General features: G+C 53.2%; 1 protein-coding gene across 2 annotated transcripts; it reads right to left on the bottom strand.

Moving 5' to 3' along the window:
- Nucleotides 1-454: 454 nt before the first annotated feature.
- On the bottom strand, nucleotides 455-13,852 carry LOC115660355 (C-factor-like). Of its 2 annotated transcripts, XM_030581692.1 has the most exons (6): nucleotides 13,624-13,852; nucleotides 12,198-12,249; nucleotides 11,302-11,489; nucleotides 2,647-2,805; nucleotides 1,816-1,926; nucleotides 455-722 (listed from the first exon to the last, which is right to left on the bottom strand). In XM_030581692.1, exons 1-6 carry the CDS (start codon nucleotides 13,768-13,770, stop codon nucleotides 609-611), a joined length of 771 nt encoding a protein of 256 aa, XP_030437552.1. In that variant the 5' UTR covers nucleotides 13,771-13,852; the 3' UTR covers nucleotides 455-608. The 2 variants fall into 2 exon arrangements, with proteins under 2 accessions (XP_030437552.1, XP_030437553.1); XM_030581693.1 differs by lacking the exon at nucleotides 2,647-2,805.
- Nucleotides 13,853-14,193: the final 341 nt, after the last annotated feature.

Raw genomic sequence — 14,193 nt, forward strand, 5'->3', positions numbered from 1 at the left:
TGTACATTGCCACTCGTATTCTACTGACAATTCCTGTAACAGTAGCATCAGGAGAACGGAGTTTCTCAAAACTAAAGCTCATTAAAAACTATCTCCGCTCTACAATGAGTCAGGAACGCTTGACTGGTCTTGCGTTCTTGCGATCGAACAAGACACGACTTTGTCTTTGTCATACGATGACATTATTACTGATTTTGCAGCCAAAAAAGCCAGAAAGATTGCTTTTAATTAAAAACAAATCTTTGTTTCAATACCTCTTCATATAAATTTCCAATAAAATTTTGATAAATTAAAAAAAATATATTATTTGCATCATTCTGTCATATCAGAATTTTTTCTATAGTGCTGCTTCTTTAGTGCTAATCCATCCGCATTACAGTGTGCTTAATTAAGTTTAACTGGTTTTAATAATGTGAATGTGGCAAGTTTTCAAATACTATAAGCTTATGTTTGTGTTGCTAAGAGCAGATCAGGCACGGGGCACCAGTTTAATAATCTCGCCTAGGGCACCATAAATCCTAAGGCCGGCCCCGGACACAGGCACGGCTGACAGCGCGGTCACTGGAACGGCCTGACCCAGGGCTCCTGTCGCGTGGCCAGGGGGCATCTCACCAGGGAAGAACTTTCCCTTCCCAGCTCACGAAGGCCCCATTGTCCTTCTCAGAGAGCGTCGGGAGCACATTCAGGATCCCTCGGACACTTGCATCCACCGTCACTGGGGCCTGCATGAGGCAAAGGAGAGTGAGGGGGAGGAACTTGCCCTGGGGACGGCCAAGGACACCATGTGCCCAGGGGAAAGATCAGGATCGGCTCCAGGGCTGGCCCAGGGGAAAGTATCTAGAGCCTTGCAACCAAACTGGAACCTGACGGGACACAACTACAGGTGTCGGACTTGGGTCAGGTGGAGTCTGAAAACAACCCGACACATTCTGACTGGGTTCTGGGGTCTCTCATTACCTTCTCCTGCCGTTGGATTGGTGAGGTGGTGGCTGCATTTCTGTGCTCCTGCTGGCCACCACCACCTCATCGCGCTGTGCATGCTGTGGAGCGATTGTGCTGATTACTGGCAGCCCCTCTCCCCCGGCAGCACACACTGCACAGTGAGGCGGTGGTGGCTGGCATGAGCACGGCATGCAGCCACTGCCATGCTGACCCCACGGGCATGAGGCAGCTGGAGATGAGGGGCTGGCATGGGGCGTGCAAAGGGGAAGCCCCCACCAGGCCGAGCCCCAAGGACAAGGTGGCAGAAGTGATATAGACACAAATTCAAGGGCAGTGTCAGGTTCAGATTGGATCTGGTTTCAAAATAACCTGATATTCCTGGATTGGTTCGAGTCTAGCTGGGCTTAAAATCTGGCCCAAATTATCAGATCTGGCCTGGTGCTGGTCCAGGCCGCTAGGTGCCCATGGGTGAGGCCAGGATCTCCCTGGGACCAGCCAAAACCATGAGAGGCCAACCCAGGTCACTGTCCCCTGATGCTGGGTGGGGAGCTGGGGCAGGATCCCCATGCAGATACCTGCATACAGGTGCCCATGAAGACCAGGTCCCATCTCCCCCATCTCCCCATGGCAGCAGTTCTGCTGACGTTTGCTTTGCGACGCCAGGATCCGGAGGAACCAAAGGAAGTAGCAGCAGGAGGATCAATGCCCAGGACACAGTGCTGAATCCCCTGGAGGTGGGATCTGATGACAGGCTCATTGCGACAGTTTTCCTCCATACAGGTCGAAAGTGGAGGGGGTGACAGGTTACGACGTAACCAGTCGCCCTACGATGAACATGAGGTTACAACTAGCCTCTCCCAGCAAGGTACCTACCATGAAGCTCCCCATGTCAGTCTGCACCCAGCCAGGATGGACAGCGATGCTCAGGATCCCGTCTCCCTCATACCCCAAGGATTGGCACTTGGTGAGCATGTTCAGAGCAGCCTGTGGGCAAGACATCATGAGCAGAGACAACAGCGTGTGGGGATGGGGAATGAGTCCTACAGGAAATGATCCCAGATCCTGAGGGCAGGGAAGGGAGAGACAGACAAGCGGGTGAGTGTGAGCTGCAGTCTCTGATGCTCGATGGGGACAACAAGGTGCTCTCAGTGGCATGGCCATGGGGAAGGGGATGTAGCTGCACTTCGATCAGCCACACCTACTGCATAGCTTCAGCAGGGCTGTGACAACTGAGTACAAGTTAGAGCAGTGCTGAGGCTGCTCTAGGTTATGCATGATCAGGGGTGGGAGCAGAGGGAAGTGTAAATGTGGTATCGATTCTTCTTTGTTTTCCCCCAAGGGTTCACCGGGGCAGAAGAGGATCTGGTCCCCTCAATTTAAACCTAGTGACAGTCTCTCAACTGGGTGTATTTGCCCCTAGGAAGGGCTATAATTAATAGCTCCGTAGTGGACCTCCCCTGTCTGTGCTGAGACTGGCTAGCGTAGGGCTGAGGAGCACCATGCGCCTCCCAGTGTGGGGATTTCCCTGATGGGAGACACACGATGGAAGGTTCCTCACTGAGGGGAATTCCGGGAGCTGACCTGAATTCCAGGCAGCTGAACAAGAGCTGGTCCCACCTGGCCCAGCAGTGGAAGCTAGAAGGGCTGGGCAGGAGGGCGGGGAACATGGGGAAAGCACTGAGTGACACTGAGCACGTCCTGTACCTTGCTGCAGCGATAGGCGATAGCTTGGCCCAAATGCCAGATAAAGACATTCTGGATGGAGCCAGCCTCGCTGGACATGTTGACAATGGCCGCCTTGCTACAGCTCAACCCTTTCTGGTTGCTTCCCTGGGCAGCCTTCTTCAGCAAGGGCAGGAACGCCTGGGCAATGGGGAGAAAAGAGCATCCCCTGGTCAGCTTAGGAGAAAGGAGCCCGGGTTGTGAGGCAGTGGCACTGGAACAGAGAGGGCCAAGGGGCCGTGGCCCTCCCACTTTTGAAAGTGGACAGGCCCAGTCCCCTGCTCCTCCTCTTGCCCCCAAGGCCCCACCCTCTGGTCAGGCTGGAGGCTGGAGCCTGGCCAGGTAAGAGTGGACAAGGGAGCCACGGACCCTCCACCTGCCTGGGGAGGGGTGGTAGGTGGTGAGAGCAGCCACCCGCCTGTGTCCCTGACCTTCGGCCTCCCTACTCAGGGCAAATGGAGGGTCTGCGACTCCCCTCTTACCAGGGCCCAACTATGGCTCTTCGGCCACCGAGACTCTGTCCCAAACCAGGCCAGACACCAGAGCCAGGTTGGGATAAGGGTCACACGGGCAGCTGTGGGGAGCTGTGGGCTTTCCACCTTCACCGGCTCTCCAACCCAATTACGGCTTCTGGCTTGACTGGGAGGCAGGTCTTTGGGGGGGAAGAGAAGGGGCAGGAGCAGGGTCATGGAGGGGGCAAGACCTCATCACCTCCCAATTTAGGAAGAATCCATTGCCTGTGTTGTGAGGCTCCTCACCACCACCTGCCCTTAGTGGGAAGCAGTCTGGTCTGTACCGGCTGTGGATCAGCTTCCTGAAACCACCAGCCTCTGGCAAGACAAGCCCTGCCCTCCAGGCCCCCACAGGCCTCTGTCTCTATACAGGTTAGTGATAGACACACACAAACTCCAGAGCCCTCCTAGTGTTCCCTGCAGTGTCCAGCCCCTTGTCCACTGGCAGAAACACCAGGCCTGCGATTCCCAAAGGAAAGAATGCACCAGCCAGTAAGATTCAGCCCAGGATCATCACTTTGCTTAGCACCCTAGCACATAGATCTATTTATAGTGAAAACAAGGAGACATTTATTATCAAAGACCAGAAAGTCAAGTGAGTGAGAGTAAGAATTTTGGAAACAAATGGTTACACAGAAAGCAAAATCAATAACACGCTTTCTAGGAAGTCTCCTCCTGTCTAAAGAAGTTTGTCTCACCCAAAGTTCTCTCCGTTGTTTTCAACCAAGCCTGGCTGGGATCCTTTTTCATGAAGCAAACACCCTGCGTGTTCACTTTCTCAGTGAAGGATTTCACCATGTCTTCTTTGTCCCCCATATATACTCAGGCAAAGCTTTGATGTGTGTAGACACAGGCGCACCCATACCCACGCTTGTGTTTTCCTGTTACTTTTCTGTCTTTGAAGGTTTCACAATCCTTCATTAGCATTCAGTTTTGACTGGTGAGAGGAGACCCACTGGGAACTAAACAATACTTAGGCCATGTCTACATCTAAAACTTTACAGCGCTGGTTGTTATAGCTGTATTAGTACAGCTGTATAGGGCCAGCGCTGCAGAGTGTCCACACTTACTGCAACCAGCGCTGCAAGTGCTGTTAGATGTGCCCACACTGCAGCGCTGTTGGGAGTGATGCATTGTGGGCGGCTATCCCACAGGGCACCTCGTCCCACAGCGGCGCTGGGGCTTGTGGGAAGGGGAAGGAAGTGTGATTGTCCTTCTGCTTCCTGTTCCTGTTCCAACGGCCAGCGTTGCTTTGGTACACATGCGGAGCACTGTGGCAGCATTGTGACTCTACAGCGCTTTTTCTGCATTATCTTTCAAGAATGGATCCTCAGCTACTGAATACCTTACTAATGACTATTGCCAGCACATCTCGCCTGGCTGTGGAGCTATTCCTTCAGCTGCTAAATGTGCGTGTGACTGACATTGAGGAGTGGGACGATGGTACTGAGGGCTTGTCTACATCAGAAAGTTGCAGCGCTGGTGAGGGAGTTACAACGCTGCAACTTTGAAGGTGTACACATCTGCAGGGCACCACCAGCGCTGCAACTCCCTGTTTGCAGCGCTGGCCGTACTCCCGTTTTGTCTCGGGTGTAGAGGATCCAGCGCTGGTGATCCAGCGCTGGTAATCCAATGTAGACAGTTACCAGCGCTTTTCTTGACCTCCGTGGAAGGAGGAAGCCTCTGGTAATCAAGCTGGTTTCCTTTCCCGGTTTGCTCTCTCGGTCCCGGAGCCACCCAGCAAACCGCAGGGAAGGAGACCTGCTTGCTCGGGGTTCCGGGACCGAGAGAGCAAACCGGGAACGCCGCGGTTTGCTCTCTCGGTCCCGGAGCCAGCCAGCAAACCGCAGGGAAGGAGACCTGCTTGCTCGGGGTTCCGGGACCGAGAGAGCAAACCGGGAACGCCGCGGTTTGCTCTCTCGGTCCCGGAGCCAGCCAGCAAACCGCAGGGAAGGAGACCTGCTTGCTCGGGGTTCCGGGACCGAGAGAGCAAACCGGGAAAGGAAACCAGCTTCGCCGCGGTTTGCTCTCTCGGTCCCGGAACCCCGAGCAAGCAGGTCTCCTTCCCTGCGGTTTGCTGGCTGGCTCCGGGACCGAGAGAGCAAACCGCGGCGTTCCCGGTTTGCTCTCTCGGTCCCGGAACCCCGAGCAAGCAGGTCTCCTTCCCTGCGGTTTGCTGGGTGGCTCCGGGACCGAGAGAGCAAACCGCGGCGTTCCCGGTTTGCTCTCTCGGTCCCGGAACCCCGAGCAAGCAGGTCTCCTTCCCTGCGGTTTGCTGGCTGGCTCCGGGACCGAGAGAGCAAACCGCGGGGAAGCTGGTTTCCTTTCCCGGTTTGCTCTCTCGTCCCGGAACCCCCCTTGAAGCCGCCCAACAGCGCTGCAGTGTGGCCACATCTAACACCACTTGCAGCGCTGGTTGCTGTAAGTGTGGCCACTCTGCAGCGCTGGCCCTATACAGCTGTACTAATACAGCTGTAACAACCAGCGCTGCAAAATTTTAGATGTAGACATGGCCTGAATCGCATCAATATGCAGACAGTACAATGCTAGTGGCAATAACAGACGTGCTCTGCTCCGTGGACCGGTGCGTTTGGGCTCGGGAAACCAGCACTGAGTGGTGGGATCACATCGTCCTGCAATCATGGGATGACGAGCAGTGGCTGCAGAACTTTCGTATGAGGAAAGCCACTTTCATGGGACTTTGTGATGATCTCGCCCCCAACCTGCGGCGCATGAACACGAGATTTAGAGATGCCCTTTCTGTGGAGAAGCGGGTGGCTATTGCAATCTGGAAGCTGGCAACTCCAGACTGTTTCCGATCGGTGGCGAACCAGTTCGGAGTGGGAAAGTCCACCGTTGGAATGGTGCTGATGCAAGTTTGCAGGGCCATTAATCGAACACTGACAAGAAGAACCGTGACTCTTGGGAACGTGCAGGACATTTTAGATGGCTTTGCAGAAATGGGGTTCCCTAACTGTGGAGGGGCAGTAGATGGGACGCATATTCCTATTATCTCTCCACCCCACCTGGCATCGGAGTATATTAATCGCAAGGGGTACTTCTCCATGGTTCTGCAAGCGCTTGTGGATCACCGTGGGCATTTCACTGACATTTACTCTGGATGGCCTGGAAAGGTGCACGATGCACGCATATTTAGGAACAGTGCCCTGTTCAGGAGGCTTAGGGCCGGGACCTTTTTCCCAGATCACAAGATAACAGTAGGGGACGTGGAAATGCCCATTGTGATTCTGGGAGACCCCGCTTACCCATTAATGCCATGGCTCATGAAACCATATACAGGGAAGCTTGACAGGAGCAAGGAACGGTTCAACTACAGGTTGAGCCGGTGTAGAATGACAGTGGAGCGTGCTTTTGGCCGTTTGAAAGCTCGCTGGCGCAGTCTGTTCGGGAAGCTAGATTTGATGGAAAGCAGCATTACCGATGTTATATCCGCGTGCTGCACCCTCCATAATATTTGTGAAGGGAAGGGTGAAAGGTTCAGTGAGGAATGGACCTCCGAGGTTAGACGTTTGGAGAATGAGTTTGCTCAGCCAGAGAGCAGGGCTAATAGGGAGGCCCAGGAAAGGGCTTCAAGGATTAGGGATGCTATAAGGGAGCAATTTGATGCTGAGAGCCAGCAGTAATGTTTGGTGCATGTGTTGTGCTTTGCTTTACCTTGCTGTGTATAATTTACCATTTCTATCACCAATAAAACATATTGAAAGAAATACAAACCAAAACCTTTTATTTGTCATACAGTAAAAAACAGGTAAGGGGGTATGGGTGGTTCACAGTACATTCAGAGGTTTTACTATTTCCTATTTTACTCATTTGTAACCGTCTGATGCAACTCACCATTACTTTGCTGCAGAATGATGGGGGTGGAGTGCACTGGGTAAGAATTATACATATCTTGGTTAGTAGGTGATCTTATAGGTGTTGTGGGCAGCTGATGATAATAAGGAACTGGGTGCTGCATAAAGCTATTTTGAGGATACACAGGGGGACAAGGAACAGTGCTTTGGGAAGCCTGTGGGCTATCACGGTATATATTTGCCTGCATGGCTACAAGAGACTCAAAAGACTTGGTTTGGCGAGACAGGAGTCTCATCATCTGCCTCGCTATTCTTTTGGCAGACAATTCCTGTCTCCTGCTTTCAGTCAGCCTCCATTCCTGTACATTTTTTCTCCACTCCTCAGTCTTCCTACTTTCCCTGTTGTAGTGGTTCAGAACGGTCTTGATCAGTTCCTCTTTTGATTTCCTAGGATTGCGCCTCAAATTCTGCAATCTACGTGAGGCCGGTGATACAGCTGCATTACTCGAGTTGCCTAGAAAAAATAGAGATACAGACATGTAATACACAGGGGCATCATTGTTTATTATCAACTTTTGAAGGACATTTGAAACTGTAGGTAGCATCCCTCTCACATACCTCACATAACACTGTAGAGTTCAAGAAAGCTAAGACATGTCTAGCAATGGGGTGAGTACTTTTGCTTAAAATTCTCCCATGTTAGTGGGATGCCTTGGTTCCTTCTTGGAAGGGGGGCCGGGTGAGGAAAAAGCACCCCGCAGGACACGGTTCCCGCTTGGAAGGGGGGGTGGGGGACGGACAGAGCACACTGCAGGGCACGTTTCACGCTTGGAAGGGGGGATCGGTGAGGAAAAAGCACCCCGCAGGACACGGTTCCCGCTTGGAAGGGGGGGTGGGGGACGGACAGAGCACACTGCAGGGCACGTTTCAAGCTTGGAAGGGGGGATCGGTGAGGAAAAAGCACCCCGCAGGACACGGTTCCCGCTTGGAAGGGGGGGTGGGGGACGGACAGAGCACACCGCAGGGCACGTTTCACGCTTGGAAGGGGGGATCGGTGAGGAAAAAGCACCCCGCAGGACACGGTTCCCGCTTGGAAGGGGGGGTGGGGGACGGACAGAGCACACTGCAGGGCACGTTTCACGCTTGGAAGGGGGGATCGGTGAGGAAAAAGCACCCCGCAGGACACGGTTCCCGCTTGGAAGGAGGGGTGGGGGACGGACAGAGCACACCGCAGGGCACGTTTCAAGCTTGGAAGGGGGGATCGGTGAGGAAAAAGCACCCCGCAGGACACGGTTCCCGCTTGGAAGGGGGGGTGGGGGACGGACAGAGCACACCGCAGGGCACGTTTCACGCTTGGAAGGGGGGATCGGTGAGGAAAAGGCACCCCGCCTGGATGCCTACGTGCTGGTAAGGGCGGGGGGGGTGGACTGGGGCAGAGGACACAGAGCGCCTTGCGCTGGGGAGCCGTGATTCTAGCTCCCTGCCCTCAATTATCCCTAAACTATCCACAGGCTTTCGTAATGCCAGACATATCACTGCTGCATGTTACCAAGGAAGAGAGGGAGGGTCTTCTACAGGAATGCGGATACCGCCCTGGCCCCTATGCAGCTTGCCTGTGTGCGGCCATGGTCCCCCCACCCCTCGCTGCACAGTGGATCGGACGAGTTAGCCTGACCGGGACAGGGACCACGGTGGCTCTCCCTATAAACTTGCTAAAGCACATTGCCCAAGATCTAGCTGCAACTTTTCAAGAGATTACTCAGGCAGATTACACAGATGTCATAGATCACATCAATGGGCTATTCCACGTTTAGGCATGCATGCAGTCAGCCATAACGAAAATCCTGCTATCACAAAGCATTGCAATCTACTTACCACGAGCACGATCCTCAGCTTCCTCATCAACGTCCGCTTCCAGGTGCTGCGACTGGCTAGTCTCATCAGGGCTGGAGAAGAGCTCCTGGCTGCCAGTGTCCTGAGACTCCGGGGTGTCCCCCTCAACGCCAGTAGCATCACTGTATTCATCCTCTACACCACTCTCCATCGTGCTCCTAGGATTCATGGTGGGGTCACACCCAAGAATGGCATCCAGCTCCTTGTAAAACCTGCAGGTTGTGGGGGCTGCTCCTGAGCGTCGGTTTCCCTCACGGGCTTTGCAGTATGCACTCCTCATCTCCTTAATTTTTACTCTGCATTGCAAGGCGTCCCGTTCGTGGCCCCTTCTCATCAAGGACTGCGATATCTGACCATAGGTATCGTAGTTTCTCCTTCTGGAGCGCAGCTGTGTTTGAACAGCCTCATCTCCCCACACACTAATTAGATCCTGCAGCTCTGCATTGGTCCATGCTGGGGCTCGTTTGTTGTGTGGAGGCATGGTCGCTGAATGATTGATTGATTAATTGCACTCCACGCCTGACTGAGCAAACAGGAAGGTGATTTTTGAAATTTCCCGGGGCATTTAATGGAGGGGTCAGGTGAGCACAGGGCAGAGGAGTTTTCTTGATTACCAGAGAGGTATCCTCAGGTATGCTGGGATACCTGTTTATTCCACGGAGGTCAAGAAAAGCGCTGGTAAGTGTCTACATTGCATTACCAGCGCTGGATCACCAGCGCTGGATCCTCTACACCCGAGACAAAACGGGAGTACGGCCAGCGCTGCAAACAGGGAGTTGCAGCGCTGGTGATGCCCTGCAGATGTGTACACCTTCAAAGTTGCAGCGCTGTAACTCCCTCACCAGCGCTGCAACTTTCTGATGTAGACAAGCCCTTAGTTTCCATGGAAACTGCCAGGTAGATAAACATTTCTTTTCTGACAAGAAACCTGTGTATGGACATAACTCCTTATGCAGCATCTGTATGTGCATTTCAGAATTATACTGATGCCCAGGGTGACACCGACTTTTATTGGAGACCTCACATGCCACTCTTTGGTGAACAAGAATGCACACACCAGACTCATCAGGGCCCTGTAACCTCTTGCCAGTGGGCATTACGAGGTTTCTGTGTCATTGTGGGTGCCCTGCACCTGAGGGTCAAGCTCTTGGCTTGGCCTGCCTACACATTGGACCTCTGCCATCTGACACTTCTGGGGAGGTTTGGAGGAAGCAGTCACTGCATTGCTCGGCTGCAGCTCAGCACACACTGTGCTACATTCACAGTTAAGTTAGACTCATCCCGTGAACTGCATCTAAGGAGACTGAGCTGCTGCTGAATCGGAAGCTGTAGGTGGAGGAAGGGTCCAGAGAGGCCTGAGAGCCTTAGACAGAATCTAACAAGCAATAGATGCATTTGGCAAAGGAGTGAAACTCACCCCTGAGAATCCCCTTCCTACTACTCTACTGGGGACTATTTATTGAAGAGAAAGGGTATGCTGCAGAACCCCCTCCCCCCTTTTCTTTAAGTAATTATTCTAATGGAGACTATTTGTCATGGAGAAAGGATACTCTGGAAACCATCACCACCCTTGTTTTAAGGGAACGGAATCTACTGTGGGAGCTGGACTCTACTGGTTTGGAGCCCCACGAGGGGCAGAACTAGGGGTAAATCCACAAAAGGATTAGGTGCCTAACCTCCAGATTTAGACACCTAATTCCCAGTTTTAGTCATTGCTGTGATTCACAAAACCATTGCTCGGCGGCTGCCTAATTGTGCAGGTGCCTAACTTTCTGCTGGAAAAGTTCCCTAGGCTCCCAAGTTTCTCACTCTGACCATGCGCCCTGTAGCCTCACTCTCAACATCCAAACACCATCTCCTGGCTGAGCTCCAGAGCGATCCTCAAACCCAGAGAAGACAGGCATTCCTCCACTTACCTTGCCTGTGGGGCCCGATCTGGTGGGCATGCTCAGAGGCCACTTAACTACACACAAAAAGACGGAGGTGGAGGAGATAGAGACTTCTCTTATAAGCTAACTCGGGCTTTGTGCATCACATTGTTCTTGCAGCGATCGTCTATATGCTTAAAAGTTAGGGAGTATTGCGAAGCCAGTCCACCTGTAGATCTTGGCCTATGGATTCATTTCTCAGGTGGTTAAGTCCTACAATCACAGAATATCAGGGTTGGAAGGGACCTCAGGAGGTCATCTAGTCCAACCCCTTGCTCAATGCAAGACCAACCCCAACTAAACCATCCTAGCCAGGGCTTTGTCAAGCTGGGCTTTAAAAACCTCTAAGGCTCTGCAGCATGAGGTATAAACAACCAAAGCCCCCCACATTGATCCAGTAACTAGAATCCAGGGGAAGGGAAGATTTCTAGCCTAAGCAAAATCAAATTCAAGTGCAGTCGGCGATGTGCCCTTCGTCGGAGCTCTTACCTGGCTCACCAGCAGGGGTCCCGTCACATTTGTTGTGTACACCAGGGACATGTCGTCCAGCGTCTCAGACTCTAGTGTACCATTCCCCCCTATCGCAGCGTTGTTTATCAACAGATTCAGTCCTGAGCCTTTCAGATGCTCCTCAACTCTAGTTGCTGCTGCCTTGATGCTGGCTGGGTCTGTAGCTTCTATAGAGACAGAGCAGGGGGTTCAGGTGCATGATTCCTCCTCCCGCATATCACCCCATGGCACACCCCACTCCCAGGCGTCAAGGGGCTTCTTCCAGCCGGAATGAGAAGTAGGGGAGGGGGTGGAAGTCGGGTGGGGGAAAGTTGCTGCTGGGTCCAGAGAAGTGGAGTTGTACTGGGGCAACAATAGGGAAGGATAATGATAATAAATAATAATAATTAGTTATTTGGACAATCTTAGTAGGAGATTTTAAAAAAACCTCAATTTATTGTAATTAGTGAATATTTCAGATGTGTGTAGTTGATCTACATTAGACAAAGAACTGGAATGATCTAAAACTATTTTTGAATGCATTGTAGGTGAGAGAACTGATCAGCTGGATGCGTGAAGCTCCATCCCAGAGGTGGGACTGCATGACAGAGCTCCCCTGGTGTGATTGTCACACGAGGGACCTGGCACATGGCGGCCCTGGAGCTTTCCCAGCCCACCCAGGTCTATCCGACCTCTGCAGGGCTCCCCACTCACACCCACCTTCTTTGGGGCTGGGTAAGGAGTCAGTGGGCTCTGAGTGATTATTGACTCTGGTCTTGTTCTCCCCACTGAGATCTGGAGGGCAGGGAACGGGGCTATGGAGGGGGACAGGGATTGGGGAACAACATAATCTAGGGAAGGGAACCTCAACTCTGGGTCCAGAGCAGGGCACCCACCTAGCGCAACGATCACCAGGTTTGGATGCCTGGACACCAAGTTCTTCAATTGCTGGAAAAGAATAAAGTCAGTGATTATTGAGGGAGCTGCCACCCCTGGGGATGGCCAGGCTGGGCAGAATCCAGCTCCCTGCTGCTACCTGGGGCCAAGTCAGTATCTTATTGTGTTGACTCTGCAAAGCCCCCACGTGCAGCACCCAGCTCTGGCTTTCCGGGTCGGTAGGAGGCGTCTGTCTGTCTCCTGAGCATTTAAAACGCCATCATCTAACTCAGTGCGTCAAGTCAGGGACACAAACCACTTCCCTGTCAGTAACACACCTGTGCTCTCTGCCCTCTCCCCGCGTGCGCTCTGGGAGTGTGTGACGCCGGGGGCTGGACAGGGCACAGCGACTGCAAGGAGCAGCTGGGACATTGTGAATGAGGACCCTGGAGAGGAGCAGGGCACTGGGGGGCAGGAAGCAGGTTTAGGAATTATATGGGGATGGGGCGCAGGAGTGAGGCTGAGTGGTTCAGAAGACAGGGATGGCGCTGGGGGCAGCTCCCCTAAGATGAGGCCGTTGTGGGGAAGAGGAGTCCTCGCTCAGGAGCCAGGGGAAGGGAGTGTGGCAGTGTTGCCAGCTCTCGTGAACTGGTTGTGAGTGAGGGTTTCGGCGATGACACAAGAAGGAACTCTGGTTCTGCAGTTTCCCAGGGTGGGCATGTGGGCAAGAGCCTCGGGGCTGAGGACACAGAGCAGCCCTGCCTCTATGTAAGCATGGCCCTAGAGCAGACAGAGGGTCTGGGGCAGTGGCAGACAAGGGAGGGGGGAGTCAGGGAAGTGGTGCCGTGGAGGCTGAGCAGAGAAGTGCTGCTTCTGGGTCAGACAGCCATAGGAAATGGATGGCCGTTCCCCTGTGTGAGGGGGAAAGAGGCGGAAGACAGGGAGTGAAGTTGCCATCGGAGCAGCCAGGGACTGCCGTGCATTTTGTGTGCATTAAAGATTGACTTTTCCACCTGAAATGATCCACGCACACATTGACAGAGGGATAGAGGGGAGTTACAAAGTCACAGGACAGACTAAAAAACTGATTTTCTAAAAAGTATCATGATTTTGGGGGTCGGACGCATGATTGTGTCTCTCCTGAGGCTGGCAGTACTGGGTATGTTTCCACCGCAATCACAACGTGTAGAAGCTGTACAAGCCGGCCAGGAGCCCCTGGGGAATTACTCAAGGGCTAGCCTGTGCTACTGCATCCTCACTGCTCCGGGACTGGAGCTACCTCTCTTAAAGCTAGCTCGGGTGTAGCTACAACTCTCAGCCTGGAGCCGTGTCTGCAGTTGCCTCTTCCCCTGGCACGTTGCTCTCGGAGCTGAAGGCTTCTTCAGATTCCCCCCCCTCCCCACCACCAGGTACAGCTAACTCCCTCTCACCTCGCCCCGTTCTCACCTGCGCTCGCTCTCCCTCCGGGTCCCGGCAGGTCGCAAAGACCCACTCGGGTGGGCTTGATTTCTCCAGTAACTGCTTGACAAGCTCCAGGCCGATTCCCCGATTGGCCCCAGTCACCAGAACGGTGCGGACATTAAAGCCAGCCATGGTCCTCGCCTGCCTGTGCCCCAGCTGGCAGGGCCTGTGCTCAGCGAGAGCTGGGCTAGTTCTGGCCCCCACGTCCCCTGCACCTGGGTTTTATAAAGCTGGGGCTTGGGAATGAGCTCTCTGCTGCCATCTAATGGAATGAGACAGATCTTATTTGTGTATTTGTTACCCATCATCTCAGGGTGAACAGTTTGGTTGTTTTGGTTACTAGTTATTGAAGATTTGGGTGCAGGGCCTTTGAAGGGTTGGTCTCCTTATTGTGTGAAAGGGCAGAACAACTGTACTCAGCACGCTCTGAGGAAGGAGTCACCACAACCATGATCTGTTTTCCACAGCTGGGCAGTGGTGTTGGAAACAAAACAGGGAGAAACTGGGTGGGGGAAGGGCATGTGCTTGGAAGTAAGGACTTTGCTCTAGAAATCT

The sequence above is a fragment of the Gopherus evgoodei genome, chromosome 12 (assembly GCF_007399415.2).
Source record: "Gopherus evgoodei ecotype Sinaloan lineage chromosome 12, rGopEvg1_v1.p, whole genome shotgun sequence".
NCBI lineage: Eukaryota > Metazoa > Chordata > Testudines > Testudinidae > Gopherus > Gopherus evgoodei.

Bases quoted from the DNA above. Each gene is read 5' to 3' on its own strand.
- LOC115660355 (XM_030581692.1), bottom strand. From the start codon at position 13,770: ATGGCTGGCTTTAATGTCCGCACCGTTCTGGTGACTGGGGCCAATCGG. The intron at 12,250-13,623 runs GTGAGAACGGGG...ATTCTTTTCCAG, and splicing joins CGGAGGGAGAGCGAGCGCAG to CAATTGAAGAACTTGGTGTC. The intron at 2,806-11,301 runs GTAAGAGCTCCG...CCCATTGCCCAG, and splicing joins GACCCCTGCTGGTGAGCCAG to GCGTTCCTGCCCTTGCTGAA.